This window comes from Corythoichthys intestinalis, chromosome 10 (genome assembly GCF_030265065.1).
Source record: "Corythoichthys intestinalis isolate RoL2023-P3 chromosome 10, ASM3026506v1, whole genome shotgun sequence".
NCBI classification, from domain to species: domain Eukaryota; kingdom Metazoa; phylum Chordata; class Actinopteri; order Syngnathiformes; family Syngnathidae; genus Corythoichthys; species Corythoichthys intestinalis.
Window position 1 is genome coordinate 30,577,246 of NC_080404.1, and position 23,562 is coordinate 30,600,807.

Here is a 23,562-nt window from a genome sequence, read left to right on the forward strand (position 1 = left end):
TGTGATAAAGGGCTATACAAATAAAATTGAATTGAATTGAAGTTGACAGCGAGGAGTACAGGGTAAAAAAAGAAATAAATAAGGGGAAAAAACCTATACAGTATATTTTTTTGTATTCCAATTTTTGTTTTGTAATAAAGTGTGCCACAATCACTGCATCCTAAACATCTCACGCCCACTCAAAAAAAGGATATATATTCATTTTTATATTTTCATAAACTAGCAGTAATCCTTATTTTGCTCTTGTTTGTCGCTTCAAGATGGAAATGTGCCCCCACCCCCAGTACAAAACACAAATCTGATCCAAAAAAAAACTCAGAGGTAGTCACTCTGACATTCAAGTTTTCACATAATTTTCATGAACTTGTATTGTTATAGAAACATTTAATGATATCTTAAAAATTATTGTCACACGTTTTTTGCATTAATGTGCAACAGTGATATATCAAGAAAGAAGACTCCCTAAAGAGAACCTTCATTGCCTCTAACTAGTCTTTTTAATGGGCTTCTCACCTTGCCAGCAGCGTCAGGTGCAGCTCTCTTCTGCAAGAGCAGACTTGCTACCTCCATCTTGCCATACTTAGCGGCCACGTGGAGCGGACTGAAGCCTTTCTGTTGGAACATATAGACCGATAAAAAGATCATTTTCCTTTCAATTCAAATTGGCCATTTATTTTTTTAAAGTTACAAAGCGCTGTACTTCACCATTCAGACCAAATGTATATTTGCCAGAACCAACCCTTTCTGAGTGCAACTGGAAGATATTAGGTCAGCACTTGACATTATTTTTTCAAAGCCTTTACTTGTTCTGAAATGTAGTATTCTACATGAATATATTTCATATCGAGATGTGAACAAACTGTATAAACTCCGTGAACAATGCAAATGGGGCAATTTCAGGGTGACATAATTTCCCCCGGAACAGCTGACGCGAGTGATGTCCCTAAAGGTGTTGAGTGTGTAATTGCATGTGTGCACACCAAGGGGTTTACCCTCCATTAATCTGTTCCACTAACAGAGGTCACCTTCACTAAGAGCCCCTCCCACCCCAAGCAACATACCACACATATGCTTAAACCACTTCCATTATCGAAGTGTCCTTCACTGCTCGTTATGACCTCCCGCGATGTTATTATTCATTTGGGAAACTATGTGCAGACCGGGGAATTAGGTTTACCTTCGTTAGTGTAACTAAGTAGGTTTTTTTGTGTAAATTGTGTATTTAAAAGCTGTAATTTTACTTTTGCTTTTACTTAACGCAAGTACATTTTAAAATGCTTCTGTTACAGAGTAAAAAAAAAAAAAGAAAAATAGGGAAATAAAAAAACATGAAAAGAGTGAAAGAGAGAGGGAGGGGGAAAAAAAGATAATTTTACTTCTGCATGTCAGTACGGAGTCGATCTGATTGGGTCCAAAACTGCAGTGCCAGACACCAACAATGTTTGTCTCAATTCAGGAGCTGCGGTGAGTGTCTATTTGAAGGGAGTTACGTCACAGCATCGTGCCAAGTGCTGTCCAAATTCATTAAAACCAGAAGGACACTTCACTAATGCACTCCTCTCACACACTCCTTGTCAGCCATTTTGTCACGATTTGGAAGTGTACTCCTGACAGTCGCTACCCGATTGTGACAGGTCACCGGATTGATACTGTGCATGTGCGAACCGACGTCTCTTCCTCTCGAGCGTTGACAACAGATATAGGTAGATACATGATAGATACATACATGATAGATTTAACGATAAAATTTTCTTCTTTTTTTGGTAATATTTTTTTAAAGCGTCTCATGAGAAAGCATCCAATGATTACGCTGGAAATAGAAGAAAACTTAAACGCTGAAACAGTTTTAATGTACATGTGTAGACCATAAACTCAAACAAACTATACTCACATATGCAAATCTAGGACTCTGAAGCCTTCGTACATTTTTATAATAACAATATTGTTTCTTACATAGATCTTATCAAAGACGAACTAAAAAGGCGAGTTACGATATAGAAATGTGTAAAACACTTGAGAAACATTGTATGTCATAACAAAGTTTGTAACGTTAAAAATGTTTTTTGCTTCAGTTCGATCAATCCAATCGCGACCGACTGTTCAGTGTGACTGCACTAAGTCACTTCCTCCGATGGCTTTATGCTTGTAAATGCGAGAGATTCGAACATAGAAATTAGTTATTCGTCAAATGCTCTGGCATGTGGGTTGAGTAATAATGTTTTTATATGTCTGAATTTACATAAAACACTCTAGGGCAGTGGTTCTTAACCTTGCTAAAGATATCAAACCCCACAAGTTTCACATGTGGATTTACCGAGTTCTTTGTAATTTGATTAAAAAATTTTTTTTTTCATATTCAAAACCAATATATCTAAGCTAGCAAACTAATACTGTATCGGCCCGAATATAATACGTTGTTTTTTTGCATTGAAATAAGACTGAAAAAAGGTGGGTCGTCTTATATTCGCAGTCTAGACATTATCCCCATTCGCGACGCTAGATGGCGCCAGATATCATTGAAGCGAATGCTGAACTTGAGGAGTAATGTTCTGTCATGACAGATCTCAGCTACTCTCAAGTTTAACCAGTTTGCATTATTTTATTGCAATGTTTTTCCTTATTCAGATTTTTTTCAAGACTACAGTTACAGTTACACCTCACTTTAATGGTTATTGCAATTATGTTGTTTTATCACAATAGATTGGTTTATTTACATTTCAAAGAACAGAAGGCATTCATTTATGAATGTGATTGCACTTTAGTTTATATATTTAAAGGTTCAGATATTAAGATTTAAATGAGGCAAAATAACATGCTTTTTCTCTCAAATATATTGTTATAATCATTTTTCAGATGTACTGTAATTATTTTCTGTATAAAAATTAATTTGGCGTTCAAAAAGTCTTTTTTCAAACTTGAGTCTTGAAAAAGAGGGGGTCGTCTTATAATCAGGGCCGTCTTATATTCAGGCCAATACGGTAATTAGGCAAATTCCCGTTCAAAATTATTCTCATTTTGACAGCATGTTTTATAAACAGGTCAAAATTTGAGACCACGCTGCCCATTAGTCTGTTGTATTCCCTCATACCAAGTGCGAGTCAACCTTCCACTTAGCATACCAGTTCCTCTTCCCATTAGATTGAGGACTAGCAGTTAAAAAAATGGATTGAGTCTGTAAATTGGGAAGAAATCAGTTCAAAACCTGGTCTAATAAGCCACTTTGCCTAGATTTAATCAGCGTACGAAAACAGGTCTCTGTGTTTCTTTCGCCGAACCCCTTAGACTTACTTACCGAACCCCTGGGGTTTGATCGAACCCAGGTTAAGAACCATTGCTCTAGGGCACAGGTGTCAAAGCAATTCCAGAAAGGGCCTAGTGGGTGCAGGTTTGCTTTCCAACCAATGAAGAGGACACCCTTTCACCAATTAGATTTTTTACATGTGTAATCAGTTAAACTTTGTCAGGTGCTGCTTGTTTCAGCAGGAAGTTCATTGGTTAAACTTTCTGCGCGTTATCGGTTGGAACAAAATCCAGCACCCACTAGGCCCTTTCTGGAATTGGTTTGACACCTGTGCTCTAGGGCCTGGGTCCCCAAACTATTCCACGTCAGGCTACAATGGGTGCAGATTTCTTTCCAACCAAAACACTCAATCAGTTGATTGTAATCAGGTGCTGCTTGTTTTTGCCAAAACCTCATTGGTTAAACAGAACACAAACCAGGACCCACAGCGGACCTGGACACCCCTGCTCTAGGGGCATCGTGGCTCAAGTGGAAGCGATATATTACACGCATGCGCAGAAACAACAATTGGGGCCATCTAAGATTTACTTAATATTAGTCTTACTGTTTCCATTTTATACTCTATGGCCTATGCACACAAGCATTGCTTGGATCAGGGTGCACCTCAAATGCACTTTTAGAAAACCATTTATTTCCTGGAATCTACCACATGTATATCTATATCAAACGTCAAAGCTCAAGAGGAAGTGACGTCCATTCATGCATGCACAGTAGCAATTTGTCGCAATCCGGTAGCCCGTCACAATCCGGTAGTGACTACACTTTGCTCACGTCTTCTCACTAGCCCATAATGCTTGGCGTGCTGCAGCAAATGAAAGTAATCAATTTCAAATAGCGGCATCTACCGCCGAAATCACCCATAAATTAACGTATTCAAATTTCACACGTCTTAACTGTAGGATCTTGACTTATCTGAAAATCCACACTTTATCAAACCAAAACCTCTCTATTTCATTAAAAAATGTGCCTCTTAATGCTAAGTCATGGGCTTACTTGTTCCAATAAAAACATTACTTCCTTATGTTTCGGATTCAAATTTTATTTAATGCTTACAGACTGTATTCATAGTAATTTAAAGTAGTAAAACGACGTAAGGGAATGGCTTTGACGCCCTTAGGGAATACACCGTGACTTGTTTGTCTTCCCCATTTTGTACAGCGGTTCAAAAAAAGTAACTTTTCTTTATGAAATGTAAAAAGAGTTCATTTTATGAGCAGTTTAGCACCGTCAATAGCAACCACTGAGTTGAAAGGAAAGACAACACCTTTATCATGTGCCTTAAAGCAGAACGGATCTTAAAAAATACAAAATTTCATTTTTCAGAAATGCAATAGTGGTGAAAAGCCAGTATTTTCAGGAAGTGGCCGCCCTTAGTGAGGTCATTGATACCAGGTGTTGTGACTGATTTACATTTGTACGGTTAAATATTTGTAATTGGTCTGGCCAGAAAACCAGGCTACCTTTGTTGAGGAGGACAGCGAGGCGCCGTTCTCAAGCAGCATGGTCGCGACATCTTGGTGACCTTCGCGGGCCGCCAGGTGTAGCGGGGTGTAGCCTGAGGTGGTGGCCGCGTTGGCCGAGGCGCCGCACTGCAGCAGCTGTTGCACGATGTCCACCTTCCCCAGCCGACTGGAGATGTGTAATGCCGTCTGGTCATCCTGGAAGTAAATATCATTTCAATGCTGTATTTTACAGCAAGTACACACCCCTACTCAAACAAAGGTTCTTTGTAATACAAAAAAAAAAAAAAAAAAAACAAGATCAAGGTAAATCATTCTTAAATCTTTACTAATAATAAAGTATCCACAAATAGGAACAAATGACAAGAATATTTTTAAATGTATTAGACTGGGAACAAATAGCAATTAGGGTCAAAACGTTCAAACTTAATTGAATCAGAACATAACCAAATAATGCGTGTTGAGTCTGCTGACTCTTATTTATCATAAGTTTGAATGTGATTGGTTAACTAAATCTCTGATGAATATCACTGTCAATAGCAGTAAACAAATTAGGTTATGTTAACTGATACAGATTTAGCCTGTTGTTCTCAATTTTGTTGTTATAACTAGCATAATGTAATGTTGTTCTTGGTCTCTCATAAAATATCCTCCCCAAAAATGTGACTTATTCTCCAGTGTGGACGTCTTTTTCCTCCTTTGTTTTGCCAGTGTGAGTGAAACTCAGGTGCGACTGAAAGTCCGACAGATATGGTAAATGGGTACCTTATAAATACACCTAATCTACATACAGTAGAGTCCACACCTTTGATTTGGTCTCCACTTTGGCTCCGTTCTTGAGCAGGTACCGAACCACATCGGCCTGACCCGCCCTGGCTGCCATGTGCAAGGCTGTCTCACCCCTCTGGAGGTAACAGTGGTGACAGTGACAGTGAGATTCATACTAAAACATTTGCACGTTTTCAATATACAACAACTAAAATATTTTCTCACCACATTGGTAGTGTTGGGTGAAGCGCCGTGGTGTGTGAGTGCGTGAACGATGTTCTCATGGCCCATGAAGGCTGCCACGTGAATTGGCGTCAGGCCAGACTGCGGAGAAACGTTGGGTTCACTTAACATTAAATAGGCCAACCCTGATAAACATGAAACTGTTTTCATAACATTTGGTAAAAGTTAATGAAGGTGTCAAGAATACCTCGGTTACAGCCTGTATGGATGCTCCATGCTTTAGCAGCAGCTCCATCACTTTAATTCTGTTCTTTTTGCAGGCGATGTGAAGTGGAGTGAAACCATTCTGCAGAGAAATGAAAAAATCTTCAGTGTTGGGAATTTCCACTGTAGGAAAACAGCTGTGACTATCGACAAGAGTTGATGCAAATGAACTGCCAGGGAATATAACGGTGATGAGGAATTTTCCCATCAGCTGCACCCTTCTGAGTCATGTTTCAATATGTTTTATGACTCCCTTTATAGTATATGCTAGCTCATAAGAGTTCCCTCGTTAGGCCACCATATTAGGGAGACCTGCCCCACCTAAAGAGATTCAATACGACTGCCGTAATTCTATTTTAACCCCTTATAATATATACCATTTAAATTCTACGTAATTCCAAAATAAATACGAAGAAATTATTTAAAACATGTAGAATATATTAAAGTTATATTTTTACTCATCATAAATAGTCACGTCAGCTATAAAAGGTTAAAGACCAATTCAAGTTGCAAAGAATGTATTATACTCTGATGTAAAGAATGTATTATACTTTATCTAGAGCAGTACTCAAATAGTGGGGAGCGCCCCCCCCAGGAAGGCACAGAGCAATGCCGGGGGTGGTGCATGTGACCTCGGGGAACATACTTTTTTACCCTACTAGAATAAAGGGTATTTGCACATCCACTCAGCGGGTGGCAGTGGCACTCTCATTTTCAGAGTGTGTGCAGTATTTTTGAACCAAACAAGAGCACACAGCAAAGAGCACTGGAGATATGAAGACCTAAGACGAGGAAATTTGACAAAGCGTATGTAGCGTTTAGCTTTTGGCTTTGACTTTTAATACAGTGGGAGACGAGGAAAGACCAGTCTGCATACTGTGTCTAAAAATGTTGGTAGCGGACAGCAGGAGGCCAAATCAATAAAGACGTCACTTAAAGACATTATATCCCAATCACATTGATAAGCCGCTTGATTATATTTTCAACAAAAACGTGCCGAATATTGCCAACAATCATCCTGCTTAGTGAGTGTTACTTAAGTAAACCAGCGAGCATTGTTAGCATCACAAACCCTGTTCGTCTGCTCTGGGATCCCCTCCTTCTCACACTCCCAAACAGGGCAGTATTTTTTAACGAAACAAGAGCACACAGCAAAGAGCACTGGAGATATGAAGAGCTAAGACGAGGAAATATGATGAAGCGTAAGTAGCGTTTAGCTTTTGGCTTTGACTTTTAATACAGTGGGAGATGAGGAAAGACCAGTCTGTTCACTGTGTCCAAAAATGTTGGCAATGGACAGCAGGAAGCCAAATCAATTAAGATGTCACTTAAAGACATTAGATCCCAATCACATTAATAAGCCGCTTGATTAATATTTTCAGCTAAAACATGTCAAAAATCACCAACAATCGTCCCGCTTAGTGAGTGTTACATCAGTAAACCAGTGAGCATTGTTAGCATCACAATCCCTGTTTGTCTGCTCTGTGATCCCCTCCTTCTCACGCTTCCAAACAGTGCAGTATTTTTTAACCAAACAAGAGCACACAGCAAAGAGCACTGGCGATATGAAGAGCTAAGATGAGGAAATATGACGAAACGTATGTAGCGTTTAGCTTTTGGCTTTGACTTTTAATACAGCGGGAGACGAGGAAAGACCAGTCCGCTTACTGTGTCTAAAAATGATGGTAGCAGACAGCAGGAGGCACTTAAAGACATTAGATCCCAATTACATTGATAGGGCGCTTGATTATATTTTCAGCGAAAACGTGCAGAATATCGCCAACAATCGTCCCGCTTAGTGAGTGTTACTTCAGTAAACCAGCGAGCACTGTTAGCACCAGATAAGTGGCATACCAAGTTGCTCAGTGCAAAATAACCCCACATCATAGCAAAGGAGCAGATATTGCCTGCAGCAAAATTAAAAACTGTCCCAATGACATGTTTATTTTTGTTCTATTATTTTTTTGTTTTTTCGGTCAAATTGTTTGGCATATTGTCCTCATGAGTTAATATTGCTAATCAATTTGAATTTATATTATTATTTACTGATCTTATTTATTTTTAGTATCAAATTGTCAAAAAATGTACCTAAAGTGTATTTTTACAGTTTGGATGTGACTTTTTCTTTTTTTTTTTTTTTTTTTTTTTTTTTTAATTCAGGCAAAGTGCTGAGCTTTATCTCTTTTCTCTTACAAACAAAACAATGTTAATAAAGTTATCCTCTATTGTAATATTGTTATCTATATTACTTTTTTTCTTTAATATAAAAAAGGGCACAATGTTATGCAGAGGTGTACTTATAATAATAATAATTTTATAAACAGATGATACAAATACAGTGGCGGCAGAGAGTTGGGGGGGCGCGAAACATTTATGTCTTTCTGGGGGGCGTAACAGAAAATAAATGAAAAGCACTGATATAGAAAAAACAATGATATCAGAATACAAAAAATGCAGCGAAAAATGCAAATAAAGGCCCAATATTCAACATTTTGCATTATTGATACTGTACTTGTTTCAGTGATGTTGATAGAGGAAGAAATGGAGTGTAAATGGACTCTGTAAATACGTGTTTTAACTTTTAAGCAGGGCTATGAAATTTATCGCATTAAAGGCCGATAATGATTTTTTTAAAATTAATCATGTTAAAATATTTGACGCAATTAATGCATTCACGGAACGACCCGTTCATGCGTTGCCTCAAACAGTTCACAATGATGCCGTTTTAACACATTGAGAGCGAAAAGGGATAGAAATGAGAGTGAGCACAGGCGTTCATTGGACTGCGCCTATAATTGGCTTACACTTTGGCAGCCACTCCTAACAGTCATGGTTGCCCAATTTCCCATCATGCATTTGGGCAGAGCAAGGGACGATCTTTTTCATAACACGCTTAATTAAAAACAACTCAGAACATACTGTATACCATTTGCAGCCACCACTGACAATCATGGTGGCCCAACTTCCCATCATGCATTTGGGCGGAACAGTTAAGTCGCTACAGTATCATTTAGTGAAAGCACAACAAAAATAATATTCCTATCCCTCAAAAAAATAATATTCACAAAAAGAAAAGCCCCTCAATACAAAGAGAACTGGCATTCCCAATCAAAATAGCTATGCAAAACGCACATAAAACTTAGATTATGCCTTGGCACCTTGTGGTGTATTTGAATCACTACCTTACGTAGTTAAAGACACTGTGGAAGAACGGCAGGGAGCCTGATGTGACTTTTTGATTGAAAATTTTACTAATTTTATTAAAACGAAAATATTAAGAGGGGTTTAATATAAAATTACTATAACTTGCACTCAAATTTGTCTTTTAAGAACTACAAGTCTTTCTATCCGTGGATCCCTTTAACAGAAAGAATATTAATAATGTTAATGCCATCTTGTGGATTTATTGTTATAATAAACAAATACAGTATTTATGTACAGTATGTTGAATGTTTATGTCCGTCTTGTGTCTTATCTTTCCATTCCAACAATAATTTACAGAAAAATATGGCATATTTTAGAGATGATTTGAATTGCGATTAATTACGATTAATTCTTAAGCTGTGATTAACTCGATTAAAAAAGTTAATCGTTTGTCAGCCCTACTTTTAAGTTATTTTTTACTTTTTGTAATTTTTAAAAATATTTTAACTCTAAGTAATTTTGCCACTTTTGTATTAGTGTTCTTTGTCCCATACACAAGATCATAATAAACTCCTACCAGGGCCTTGGCATTGGGGTTGGCCTTCTTATCCACGATGAGCTTAGCCACCTTGTAGTGTCCGCAGTGGGCAGCCACGTGCAGTGCCGTCAGGTAGTCGTTGGTGACGTCGTCCACTGGCACGTCGTGTTGTAGCAAGAGCTGAACGCAGTTCAGGTGATCCCCCTGAGTGGCCATGTGAAGCGGCGACAGGCCGTTCTGAAGTGGTGGGGGAGAGAAGGGATGGAGGGACAGAAAGGGTGTAGATAGAAAGAGAGACACGTAGACAGACACATAGAAAGATGGACAGACAGATGGATAAAAAAAAATCAATTAGTTGGACATCAGTTGCTGAGAAAGACTGAAGGGAGTTTGTCGAGAGACTGCAGAAGCATTGTTATAACCAAGCCATTACAACAATGTCTACGCGGTTACATTTGTTGTCCCGCCTGGTCAAAGCGGGCGCGTTGTGTTCAGGTCGCGCGGATGCTGTGGGGACAGTGCCACATCACCACGGCAACAACAAAAGCTCTGCTATGTGACTGGAAGAGTATGATGAAGAGAGCTAATTTATTCAGTGGTACTGACTGTGATTAAAAGTGTCACACTGACAATGCATATTTGGCATCTACATCTGTCAATGGAAGTGAATGAGTGAAAAATCTTTAGAACCGACGCTGCCCAGTAGCTACCTTGGTCTTGGAGAGGATGGGAGCGCCTCGGTCAAGCAAGATTTCTACCACCTGTGCGTGGCCACTCCTAGCTCCGCAGTGTAGAGGAGTTAAACCATCCTGCAAGGAAAACATTGATGTATTTAATAGTGCTGTAAAATTTATCGTGTTAACGGGCGGTAATTATTATTTTTTTTTAATGATCGTGTTAAAATATTTGACGCAATTAACGCATGCACGGAATGTCCCGTTCATGCGTTGCCTCAAACAGTTTACAATGACGCCGTTTTAGCACACTGAGAGCGAAAAGGCAGAAAAATGCGAGTGAACACAGGCGTTCATTGAACTGGCTTAAGCTTTGGCAACTCTTTCACAACAAATATAAGTATTGTGGCGAACGACGTGGGGAAGAATGACAGGAGACGATCTTTTTCTTAACACGCTTAATTGATGACAACGCAGAACATACTGTATACCATTTGCAGCCACCACTGACAGTACATGGTTGCCCAACTTCCCATCATGCATTTGGGCGGAACAGTTAAGTCGCTACAGTATTGTTTAGTGAAAGCTAAAAAAAAAAAATATTCCTATCCCTCAAAAAAATAATGTTCACAAAAAGAAAAGCGCTCAATCCAAAGAGAACTGGCATTCCCAATCAAAATAGCTATGCAAAATACACATAAATCTTACTCAGACTTTGCCTTGGCTAGATCTCTAATTAATTTAAAACCCATTGACACCTCGTGGTGTATTTCAGTCACTACCTAACGTAGTCAAAGACACTGTGGAAGAACGGCAGGGAGCCCATGTGACGCTTGGCGATGTCAACAATGGCGAGCTATTATTTTATTTTTTCATTGAAAATTTTACAAATTTTATTAAAACGGAAACATTAAGAGGGGTTTTAATGTAAAATTACTTTAACTTGTACTCAAATTTATCTTTTAGGAACTACAAGTCTTTCTGTCCGTGGGTCCCTTTAACGGAAAATGTTAATAATGTGAATGCCATCTTGTGGATTTATTGTTATAATAAACAAATACAGTACTTATGTACAGTATGTTGAATGTTTATTTCCGACTTGTGTCGTATCTTTCCATTCCAACAATAATTTACAGAAAAATATGGCATATTTTAGAGATTGTTTGAATTTCGATTAATTACAATTGATACATTTTTAAGCTGTGATTAAATCAATTAAAAATTTTAATCGTTTTGACAGCCCTAGTTTTTGTCATTCTGTCACACATACGTATAAGTCCTTAACGGGAAATAAAAATGTAAAATTCGAAATAAGTGGAAACGCCAATGGTCCACTCACATTTTCTCAAAGTTAAAAAAGAAGAAAAAAGTATGCTATACCTAGAAAAATAGCACCCTTTATAGAAAAAATATAGTAATAATCATAAACAGAATTATACAGTTTGAGTATCGAGATTAACTCTTTCTGTCTCCTTCAGGTGTGCGTGACTTCGCCACTGGGTGGCAATATAATACATTTATGCTGACAGAGAAAGAGTTTTACTGAACTACATTGACTACGTAATGAGCAGTGTTGTTAATCTTACTGAAAAAAAGTAATTAATTATAGTTACAAATTACTTCTCCCAAAAAGTAATTGTGTTAGTAACTCAATTACCTGAATGTAAGAGTAATTAGTTACTTTGCAAAGTAATTGGTGATAATTACTTTTTTTTTTCCTCAAAAAAAAAAAAAAAAACATTGGCCACACTATGTGAAGTTTTTTGTGGAGGTTTTTGGGACAATTGGCCCGAGCCCAATTCTTTACCCTAATTTACCCTTTACCCTGAATCAACTGTTAAAAGTTGTTAAAATTGCTCCCATTATTGCATTAGTTCCCTTCTCTCTACTTTCGACATATGAAAGTTTTAAAACTGTTTCATCATTTAAAGATAGATTCAAGTCAAGATTTTGCTGATTTAGAAGTATTTTAGATAAAAAGTTACTTAGGTTCGCTAGGAAGGTTCTCTACAACAGAGCCGTCCTAAAAAGCCTACTGCTTTAAGATGGCGGCTGTCTACTAACGCATTTAGTGCGATGTCTGTCATTTTGCATCTAGTTATATCTATATACAGTACATGTGATATCTACCATGTCTACCATATCTACCATAACATACGGGCGTAATTTGTCGGCTATCGGCTACAACATGTATTATTGGAGCTACCTAGCATCGCGTTTGCTCGGCGTCACAACTTTCTTGCCTCCTCCCCGCTCCTGCTCTGCTCTGTCGTCTCGGTGAGTCCGTCTCCCTCAGACTTTTCGACCAATATAGTAACGCATAGTAACGCATGCCTTTCCGTCCTCAGTAACGGTAACGGCGTTGCCAAGATGAGAAAAGTAATTAATTAGATTACCCACTATTGAAAAAAATAACGCCGTTATTTACAGCACTGGTAATGAGGTCCTTTTTGATTTTTTTTTTTTTTTTTTTTTTTAAACGCCAAACTGCCGCCCTCTGGTAGAATGCATTTGGTTGAGTTCATTTGGAATTGGCACTATGCAGCATACATATCAAATATTTGCTGTGAGGTCCAAGTAAAAATCAGCAGGATGAAAGTTCATATCTTGAAACTCTCATAGGCCAGGTCTCAAGGGATCACCAATTAGATACAATGAAACTTCTCTCCATTCTACTGAAATCATTTTATTATTCATTCATTCATCTTTTGAACCGCTTATCCTCACAGGAGATGCGGGGGCGCAAGAGCCTATCCCAGCTAACAACGGGCAGAAGGCAGGTTACACCCTAAACTGATTGCCAGCCAGTCACAGGGCAGACACAGACAAACAAATACTCACGCACAAATTCACTACAGACATTTTGGAGTGTTTAATCAGCCTAACATGCATGTTTTTGGGATGTGGGAGGAAACCGGAGTATCCGGAGTAAACCCATACAGGCACGGGAAGAACATACAATCTCCACACAGGGGGGCCAGTACCGGGATTGTATCAACAATCTCACAACTGTAAAGCCGACATGCTAACCATTCTTTCACTATGCTGTAAACTACTATAATTTTCGGACACCATGGTGCACCTGACTATAAGCCTTCACCCATCAAATTTGAAACGAAAATGGCATTTGTTCATAGATACCCCACACTGGTCTTTAAGCCGCAGCTGTCCTCACTGTATTATGGAGTATTTACACCAAAATATATTAACCGGTAAAACTTTATTTGACAGCGGCGTATTAAAACTGTCTAAGACCAAATTTACCACCATGAAGCTTTGAACCAATTGCCTGCAAAGCTTCACTGCTTCAAGAAGCTTCATTTGGCCATCTCTGCTCCCTTGGGGGAGACAGTCAACCTCTGCTGCCACCTGCTATCAACATCATCATTCAACATGTCTCCTAGCATGCATTGCAGAACTACAGATGTAAATAACAATCAAAATTAAAATGTTTTGTGCTAATAATTTCTTCAGTTACTGTTCCAGTTGTTTCATTAATTGCTAGCTATGGTATCTGGTAACACTTTATTTAACAGTGGCATCATATGACCATCATAATTATGACATGACACTGCCATGAGCATTAATGAATGCTTATGACAGATGTTATTTAGTGCCATCCGGCAAATGATCTCGCTTTTGAATGGATGTAAAAGATCCGAGCTGGACATACATGGAGTTAGTGACATACCGTATTGGCCCAAATATAACACGGCCCTGATTATGAGACGACCCCCTCTTTTTCAAGACTCAAGTTTGAAAAAAAGACTTTTTGAACACCAAGTTAATATTTATACAGAAAATAATTACAGTACATCTGAAACAAATGATTATAAGAATATATTTGAGGGGAGAAGCATGTTATTTTGCCTCATTCAAATCTTAATATCTGAACATTTGAATATGTAAACTAAAGTGCAATCACGTTACATTACAGAACACGGCTTCAATGATATTTGGCGCAATCTAGCATCGTGAATGGGGAGAGTAGCTGAGATCTGTCATGACAGAACATCACTTCATTGATATCTGGCACCATCTAGCGTCGTAAATGGGTATAATGTCTAGACCGGGAATATAAAACGGGAATAATAAAGTCTTATTTCAATGCAAAAAACACCGTCTTATATTCGGGCCAAAACTGTAATTTGCTGGACAATACTTAATGACATGTGTCATAAGCATTCATTACTGCCCATGAAAGTGTCATGTCATAATTATGTCTTATAGCAGTCTTATGATGCTGCCGTTAAATAAAGTGTTACCTATTAACCCAAATAAGTCAACAAATAAGCCGCACTGGGAAGGAGGGAAAAAAGTAGCGGCCTATAGTCCAGAAATTATCGTAAACTAAACTAAACTAAACTAAATCATTCTGTTTAAAGAGTAGGGCTGGAGAAAACTGTGAACTAAGGGCCCGTTTAAACAGTGACACTGCGACACCAAACGGTAACGATTGGCCTTTCACCTTCTTATCTTCCTCTTATTATCTTCTCTTTCTATCATCTTATGGCCATACATTTTATTACTAATATAATATTAAGCTAAGTGGGGTTGTAACTTATTGTGTAAGCTGTTAAAATCTTTCAATGAGACCTGATTTAATGTTCTGAAAAGAATCCTATTATCACCTTGGTCTTGGCATCTATTTTGGATCCCCGGTCCAGAAGCAGCTTGACCATGTTACTGTTCCCCCTTTTAGACGCCACATGGAGCGGCGTGATGTCATTCTGAACAAGGGCAAATGGAAACAATGGCAAATTACTAGTGGCAGTTGTTCATTAGTCAGTCCCAAACACAAACATTACATGGCGTTTAATTACGATGAGCGGGTTTGTGTCAGTTCTTATCTGCAAGCCTTCTACTTCTATTGAGCTAACATATGATTAGTGCCAGAAAGCAGCACAAACACTCCTCTAGACATTAGCTATTGTAATTATGGACTTTTGCTGACTCTGGTGGGTATTATGCATCTCAAATGTGCACACTTTAAAAGCCACAAGCAAATACAAATGGAAGGAAACTATCTATGGATCTGCATGTCCGTCAGTCCGTCATCCATCCTGTTTAGCGTGTCTGTCATGGCATTTTTAAAGGTGTGTTAATTCAGATGTGATCCTACATGGTGGAATTATGAAGTACAGTATGTACATCTGCTCTCAGAAAGAAGAGGTTGCACTAAACTCACCCTGGCCATGAAGTCCACTGCGGCCCCTCGATTTAGAAGCAGTGTGGCCACATTAATGTTGCCGTAATGGGCTGCGATGTGAAGTGGGGTGAAGCCGCTCTGATTGGGACACATGTAAAAACACATTGTTTCACAAACAATAAAAAGGGGAAAAACAAACAAAAAAATCACTCACAGCCGTGCAATCACTCATACCCAATCTAACAAGGACATAGTCAACTTTTCTCATTGTTTTTAATTGAGTAATCATCATTGGGGGCCAATGATGTACTGTCCACAAGACAAAATATAGTTCAGTATAACATTTAGGCTTGGATGTGGATTGTAAAGTTGTGAGCATCAAAACACTATCAAAAGTACATACGTACCTGTATTTACAAAATAATTTCTAACACATCTTACATGTATTTTACCATCAGCAACTCTGGTAACTATGATAATGAACTGTGACGGGTGATGCACAGTAGATGTCACAGTTACATGCTGTTATTTTGAGTTTTTTTTTATAGTATTGAATTGATCAACATGACTGTGGTAGTATCTAGTTGCATTACAAAAAAACTGTCACTGTACCTTATGAAGCATCACCCATTTTTAGGTAGACTATTTTAAATCTAGATGTTTAATTAAGAGTGCTAAAGTGACCCTGTAAATAAACACACCCTTTTGAATAAGAGTCATTTCCTGGCTTAGTGAGTGTCAGCTGTCAAAATGACAAAACAGTTTCACATTAAGGTGTGTAATTACTCCACATTACTGGTAATCTAAGGGTAACCTCGTGTTTGCTGACAGATATCAAATGTCGCAAGGAACCAAAGAAAAGAAAAACACCATACCGTACTATAAAACTAAAAGAAAAAGCGTTAACAAATTCCTCTGATTTGTTAGAAAAAAGATGAACAAATACTTTAAGTCATTTTGTTCATGCACGAGCCTTGTTTTGGTGTTGTTGTAGCAGAAAAACTACTCTGGTACCGTGCAAAACGCTTCAGACAACAAGAAATCTCTTGGAAATTGCATGCAAACGTTGGGAGTCACCAAAGCCAAAAATGCCGAAGACACAAATTAATTTACAGCATGTCAAAGGAACTGGCAGATTCAATGTGTTTAGTGTTTAGTGTCCAATAATTAGCGACAGATCAGTGCGCGGGTTTAGAATTCTTTGGTCTGAAAGAGCGTCATATTCTATTGAACAACAGCACTACCATTGAGGGAAGGTAAAAAGAAGCTGCTTGAAACCAAAATGCCTAAGTTCTTGTTTATTCCTTGCAAGGGCGTAGGTTTGGTCTCAACATTGGTAGGGACGATATAACAGCATAACTTGCATGTTCACTATTTGTTGGGGACGGGACATTAATAAGACTAATGAAGAATCATGATCAGGTTTTTATTTTTATTTTTTTTTTAAATTTCTTAATTTTATTTTTTAGTAATAATAATAATTAGGGCTGTCAAAATTATCACGTTAACAGGCGGTAATTAATTTTTAAAAATTGATCACGTTAAAATTTTTGACGCAATTAACGCACATGCCCAGCTCAAACAGATTAAAATGACAGCACAGTGCAATGCCAACTTGTTACTTGTGTTTTTTGGAGTTTTGTAGCCCTCTGCTGGCGTTTGGGTGCGACTGATTTTATGGGTTTAGGCACCCATGAGCATTGTGTAATTATTGATATTAACAATGGCAGGCTACTAGTTTCTTTTTTGATTGAAAATTTTACAAACTTTATTAAAACGAAAACATTAAGAGGTGTTTTAATATAAAATTTCTATAACTTGTACTAACATTTATCTTTTAAGAACTACAAGTCTTTCTATCCATGGATCGCTTTAACAGAATGTTAATAATGTTAATGCCATCTTGATTTATTGTTATAATAAACAAATACAGTACTTATGTACCGTATGTTGAATGTATACATCCATCTTGTGTCTTATCTTACCATTCCAACAATAATTTACAGAAAAATATGGCATATTTTATAGATGATTTAAATTGCGATTAATTACGATTAATTACGATTGATTAATTTTTAAGCTGTAATTAACTCGATTAAAAATTGTAATCGTTTGACAGCCCTAATAATAATATTATAATAATAATTATCCAGAAATACTATGGCTGCCCTGCGATTGGCTAGCAACCAGTTCAGGGTGTCCCCTGCCTACTGCTTGTAGTTAGCTGGGATAGGCTCCAGCACCTCCGCGACCCTCGTGAGGAAAAGCGGCATGGAAAATGAATGAATGGATGAATACTATGGCATTTTCAAAAGAAACAAAAATATATGTTTTATACTCCTGGAAAAAGCAGAAGAGGAAGTACTGTAATGTTTGGAACTTTTGTTCAAAACAAAAACAAAAAAAAACTTTTTTTTTTCAGTATCGGATCGGGACACGGTATCAGCAGATTCTCTAAATAATGTAACTTTGACTCTGGTGCAAAAATATACGATCAGGACATCCCTAATTTTTAAATAAATAATGTCGAAAATGAATAAACACTGTACATTTTAAATAAATGCAAGTCTTCAGCCAATCAAACGTGCATTTGAGGGGAAAATTGGACATGCACATTCAACACGTGAGAAGGTGTAAATAAGTCTGAACATGATGAAAATAATTCACTTAATAAGGGTTGGGTCAATTCTATCCTTACAACATGGGAAGACAAATAACATTTCCTATGTAACAGAACTCATTATACAGGGTGGGGCAGAGAAACCTGCTTATTTAGATTTGGCGCCCTGAAGCAATGGTTGCTCTGAGGATGGTAGGGATGGACTTATTTGAGAGGGTGGGGCTTAAATTTTGGTTCTTAACATGCGTTATTTATTTTGTGTTCATTTTTCAAGAACCCCAGTGAGGGTCATAGAGTGGACGAAGTTGGAACGTGCTTTCGCTGTTGAGGCATTTTTTTCAAGCGGTTGCTCAATCATCGCAACACAACGTGCATTCCGTAGACATTTCAATATTGACCCCGTGGTCGTGTTCCTGGCCAGCAGTCAATTGATTAATGGGTAAACAACTTCAGGGAAACAGGTGATATAAAGAAAAAGAAATCTGGCCTCCCATTAATAGCAAGGTCACCCAAAAACATTGATGCGGTGAGACAATCTGTTTTGAGATCTCCCCGATGGTCTGCCCGCAAACATGCATCTGCTCTTGGGTTTTCTGCTCGTTCTGTGAGACGAATCCTCCATGAAGAATTGAAATTTCATCCCTACAAATTAGCTATGGTGCAGGAACTTAATTCACGCAATTTTATTGCTCGCTTTCTAGCTACTGGTTCGTATTGTGTTCTTGTTCCTATAGATCAAAAACATATACATGTTTGCAAATATTGGTGAGATTTCAGTCATGCTGAGGCCCCTTAAATGCTGAATAATTTATTGGGATAATAATAAACATATAAATACCAAAACGTCCCAACATAGAATTGCTGTAAATACTCTGCTCTCAGTTTTCACACAACAAACAAAAGGTAGACTACTAAACTATCAGGCTGGGCTCATTGTAGCATCACGGAGAATCAGTTGCCATGCGGGTTGAAGGCAAGCCACTGCTGATAACCACTCGACATGCTCGACATCCAGGTTATCATGTTAATCAGTTTCATGGATCACAGAATTATGACATTTAAGTCGACTTTGAGACTCAAATCATTTGCCAAAAATAACAGCCGAAGCTTACATTTTAGGCGCCATGAAACCATTAAAATCAAGGAGAGCTTGGATACCCCAGTCTCTTTCCTGCTACATGAGTGAAGCCATGGAGGAGGAGAAGGATGACGTTTAACGGAAACAAAGGGTAAGGGTGAGAAAAAGGGGCTTGAAACTGCAATAAGTCTAGGGAACTCTTATGGGTGGGTTCTTTTTTTTCCAATATTTTTATGAGCTGAGATGGAGAGACTAAGTAATGGACATAGTAGAGGTGTACCTCTGTTGTTCTATTCATCATCTACAAAGTCAGCCAAGAGAGGAGAGAATGTGTAGTTAGTGAGGAAAACAAGAGAAGTAATGGGCCTCCATTGTGAGTGGAGGATCTCAGGAAATCCTAAAATGTAGTTGCAAGAAATAAAAGCAGATATGAAATGTTCCCCCAATCACGGAAGCCTAACCTTGGACTCCACGTCTGCGTTGTGGTCATTCTGGAGGAGCAGTGCCGCGGCCTTGGTGTCGTCCTTACGCGCGGCGATGTGCAAGGCGGGTAGACGCACTTTGCCCTTGGTGTCGTTCTCCAGAAGCAGGGAGACCACCTGGTCATGGCCCTGCTGGAGGGCCACCGCCAGTGGGGTGAAGCCATCCTGCAGACAGTGAGTGATGAGGGGATATTGTTTTGGTGGCAGTAGTGAAAGTGTTCTTAGACCACCTGAAGGGAGGTCTCGAGTTGTCGCCCACTTCTTGGAAAGACAGTAACTAAAATTGCTAATTCTCCTTTATTCGTGGACAGATCAGAACAAAATTTGGTAGGTATATTCAAAGGATTTATACACGTGGATCCCAAGAGCCAGATTTTTTTTATTCTCGTGCCTCAGGTCTGATTGATTAATTGCGGACTTAAAACGCTAGTCCTCCATTATTCGTGAACAGATCACAATGACATTTAATAGGATGTATACACATCAATCCTCAGAGCCTGATTAGGCATTTTCTGCCTCAGGGCTGATTAATTCATTTGATTAATTGTGTACTTATTGTTGCCAGTGTGTACCGAGTTAGCCGGTAGAGGGCATGCACGCTCTTCAGTGGTGCTTTTCATGTCTCTGGGCTGATGAGAGATTTAGGGACCGTGTGGTTATTGTTCATTTTGAACTAATATAAAAAAAATGTAAAAATTAAAATCAAATTAATAGGTGTATTGTAGGGGTCTCCAAACCAGTCCTCGAGGGCCGCTGTGGGTTCTGGTTTTTGTTCATACTGATCAAGCACAGACCTTTTAACCAATGTGGTTTCTACTTTCTACTAAAACAAGCAGCACCTGACTGCAATCAACTGATTACACTTATAAAACACCAGATTGGTGGAAAGGTGTGGTCTTGTTTTGTTGGAGTGAAATCCTGCCCCCACTGCAGCCCTACTTGGAATAGTTTGGAGACCACTCGAACTTTAAATGAATACACACAATAGTGTATTATATTTTAAAAGTTGTTAAAACATTGTTAGTATTTTGTGAAATTTATAGCATTGGAACGTGAAATGACTTAAAATCAAAAGATATTTTAATCAAAAACATTTCAAAAGGTCAATTTACATTTCTATTTAAGACTTAGGATTTTTCTCTTGAATTACTATGCAGCATGCAATCGTTTTGCATGATGATATCTCCAAACGTTCTCAATAGGGTTCAGGTCACGGGAGGATGGAGAAGATAAGATTTTAAGTGAAACGTTTATGGTTTAGATTTGCTTCGTGGGGGACATCACTGCACTAAGCTAAAACAGGTACAGTGAGACACTAAATTAGCTTAGTTATGAATGAAATTAAGCACTTAATGTTGCACATTCCGACTAAACCCCCTATGAACCTAAAGATTATAAGTACATTAGTGGTGCTTACAGGCCATTATAAACTGCATGAATAATAAACCTTACAAAATGTCAAGATAATGGAGAGGTTAATGCATTATTTTGCATTTATAAGGCACATAATGTAGGGCACTGATGTACGTTACATAAGGAGAAATTTCACCAGTGTACATTTTACTTAAGGTGCATAATTCAGTGTTGAGTTGTCATGCACTGAGCTGTACTGTAGGCAACTGTATTGCACAATGTTTGCATGTACGTGTATGTGTTAGCCCGACAAAGGGTGGTGTGTGTTTCTGCCAGTTCATATACTGTACTTTACTCTTGATCCATTGGTTATTGAATTAATTGGTAACACTTTATAATAACTATCTCTTTTGCTAGTTAATAGATCATTAGTAAACTGCTGATAAATGATTTATTGTTGATTTGTGAAGTATTTGTTTACAGGGTGTTCCAATATGGTTGACCCCATTCTAAATGCCCATGCTAGTTGATGGATCTTAATAAAACTATATACACTTTATGTTGAAGGTCATAAGTTTTATTTGTTAAATTTACAAAGAAAATTACATATATTTGTTGGTTCTATGGCAGATTTTCATAAATGTGCAACATGAGCGCTGCCTGCAAAATGCCTTATCAAAATGCCTTTTCTTTTGAAGTGAACGGCATTTCTTAACCTGAAAAGATAGAAATGCCACACGTTACACACAAAAACTTGAAACGTTTCTACACAAACTGTGTTTCAGGTTAAGAACACCCTGTAAATGCTTAACAAATTGTTAACAAATACTTCACAAATCAGCAATAAATCATTTATCAACTGTTTACTAATGATCTATTAACTAGTAAACGGATAGTTATTATAAAGTTTTACCAATTCTATCAGTCTGCTGTGACTGTTAAGTGCACATGCATTTGTGTGTCTGCCGAGCTAAAAAACGTTAAATCGGAACAGAGAGAATACGCTCAAGGTCACTCTACTTTTGCTCTTAGACACTAACAATCAATGAAACTGGGCCTAGCACCCCACAAAGAGAATGTGCGACAAGCAGGATGAGATGCAAGGACGAAGACAACTAATTTGTTCTTCATAACAGTTAGTAAAGAATAATTTTTCAAGATGCGATTTGTGAACACAATGTTCAAGTGACGTCTTCAAAAATTGACAACAAAAACGTATTAAGTTTTGTGCTTATTTTGATTCTGGAAGTGGTGATCTGTGTTTTATCGGGCTATTTGCCAAAAAAGCAGTTTTTCCAAAAAATAATTACAGTACTGTATCCAAACAATTTACTGTATAATTATATATGGACTGTTTTCATCATGTTGAAGGGAACCTCTGAGTTAAAGACTTTCAGGCTCTAATAAGCCACAATTTTTCTGTCTTACTAAAATATGTTACTAGAAACAAAATATTGCCATTGATTTAAAAATCTACAATATTTAGTACATGTTTTGACCTATGGAGGGCGCCATGTTTTATGCGCCCAATGGACGCTCGGGATGATGACGTAGTTGGGCTGGACTGGGAGAATAGCTGTGCTAGCTAGCAAGCGAAGCTCATATGACGACTGACATGATTTTGTCACATTCTGCTGCTGGTAAGATTGTTTTGTTATAGAGCTATGGGATGAGTTCCCGACAACGTACCTGCATCCAATTCCAGCTCATCGGCAGTGTCTTTAAACCCATCCTAGGCAGGTTGCCGAGATATTGCTGCCATTTGACACTTTGTATATCCCTTTGTTGCTAGTTGCATCATTGCCGTGTTTTTTTTTTCATTCTTCTGCCTCTTCCATTGGGCTATTGACCCCAACCAACTGTCACGGACACTTTTTTTGGTCTCCCTTTTCGCGATCGTGTGTTTTTTGTGTGTTCAATAAACCCTTTTACGCAATGGTTTTCATCTGAAGACTTGAATTACTGATTGCAGCTAATAGATCGATAAACAATACACTTACTATTGATGTAGAAAAAAATAATATGGCCCTTGTGGTGTTACTTAATGTTACAAACAGTGTTCTCTTGAACGCTTCTGCGGAGATCGCAACTGTCACTGTCACTCAACGAACACTACCGGTGTTTTGCAATTCCTTCCTACGCGGCAAGTCCAATACATGCACATATCAGTTAAAAGCAGCAAGTACTTGCTATTTGTGTTTTTATTGAGTCTTTTATTACCTCTACATTGCCTCAAAATACTTTTTGCATATGTTTCCCTCTCATACTTTTAAGCGTTGTGTTTTCTTGTGGTAGCTTTAAAGCAGATTGTTGATCTGTTGACCACATTGGTCACGTAGCGTATTTAAACCACCCTTATTTGATAATACTACGTTTAAGTATTTCCATAAGGATTCTTTAGTATGCTCTGCTTGTATCATCTAAACAACAAGCTGAAAGCGCATGGTAGTACTTTGGGTGTCAAATTCGCCTCTTGTAGGACATTTCACCGGTGTAGTACATTTTGGCAGAACACCGGTTTTGTCCTTCTCTTGTCTCGTCTCATCCC

At 38.1% G+C, this 23,562-nt stretch overlaps 1 protein-coding gene across 40 annotated transcripts in view; it reads right to left on the minus strand.

The window, feature by feature from the left end:
• Positions 1-23,562, minus strand: part of LOC130923110 (ankyrin-3-like) — a 184,125-nt gene that overhangs the window by 66,225 nt on the left and 94,338 nt on the right. For 27 of the 40 annotated variants that reach the window (XM_057848582.1, XM_057848580.1, XM_057848586.1 and 24 more), the window contains exons 6-16: positions 19,641-19,826; positions 19,460-19,480; positions 15,521-15,619; positions 14,964-15,062; positions 10,369-10,467; positions 9,698-9,895; positions 5,960-6,058; positions 5,755-5,853; positions 5,567-5,665; positions 4,762-4,959; positions 514-612 (exon numbers count right to left, since the gene is read on the minus strand). In XM_057848582.1, coding sequence (XP_057704565.1) covers positions 514-612; positions 4,762-4,959; positions 5,567-5,665; positions 5,755-5,853; positions 5,960-6,058; positions 9,698-9,895; positions 10,369-10,467; positions 14,964-15,062; positions 15,521-15,619; positions 19,460-19,480; positions 19,641-19,826 — 1,296 coding nt within the window. Of the gene's footprint in view, positions 1-513; positions 613-3,292; positions 3,390-4,761; positions 4,960-5,566; positions 5,666-5,754; positions 5,854-5,959; positions 6,059-9,697; positions 9,896-10,368; positions 10,468-14,963; positions 15,063-15,520; positions 15,620-19,459; positions 19,481-19,640; positions 19,827-23,562 lie in introns of those variants that run through there. The other 13 variants (XM_057848597.1, XM_057848577.1, XM_057848581.1 and 10 more) reach the window with 2 other exon arrangements.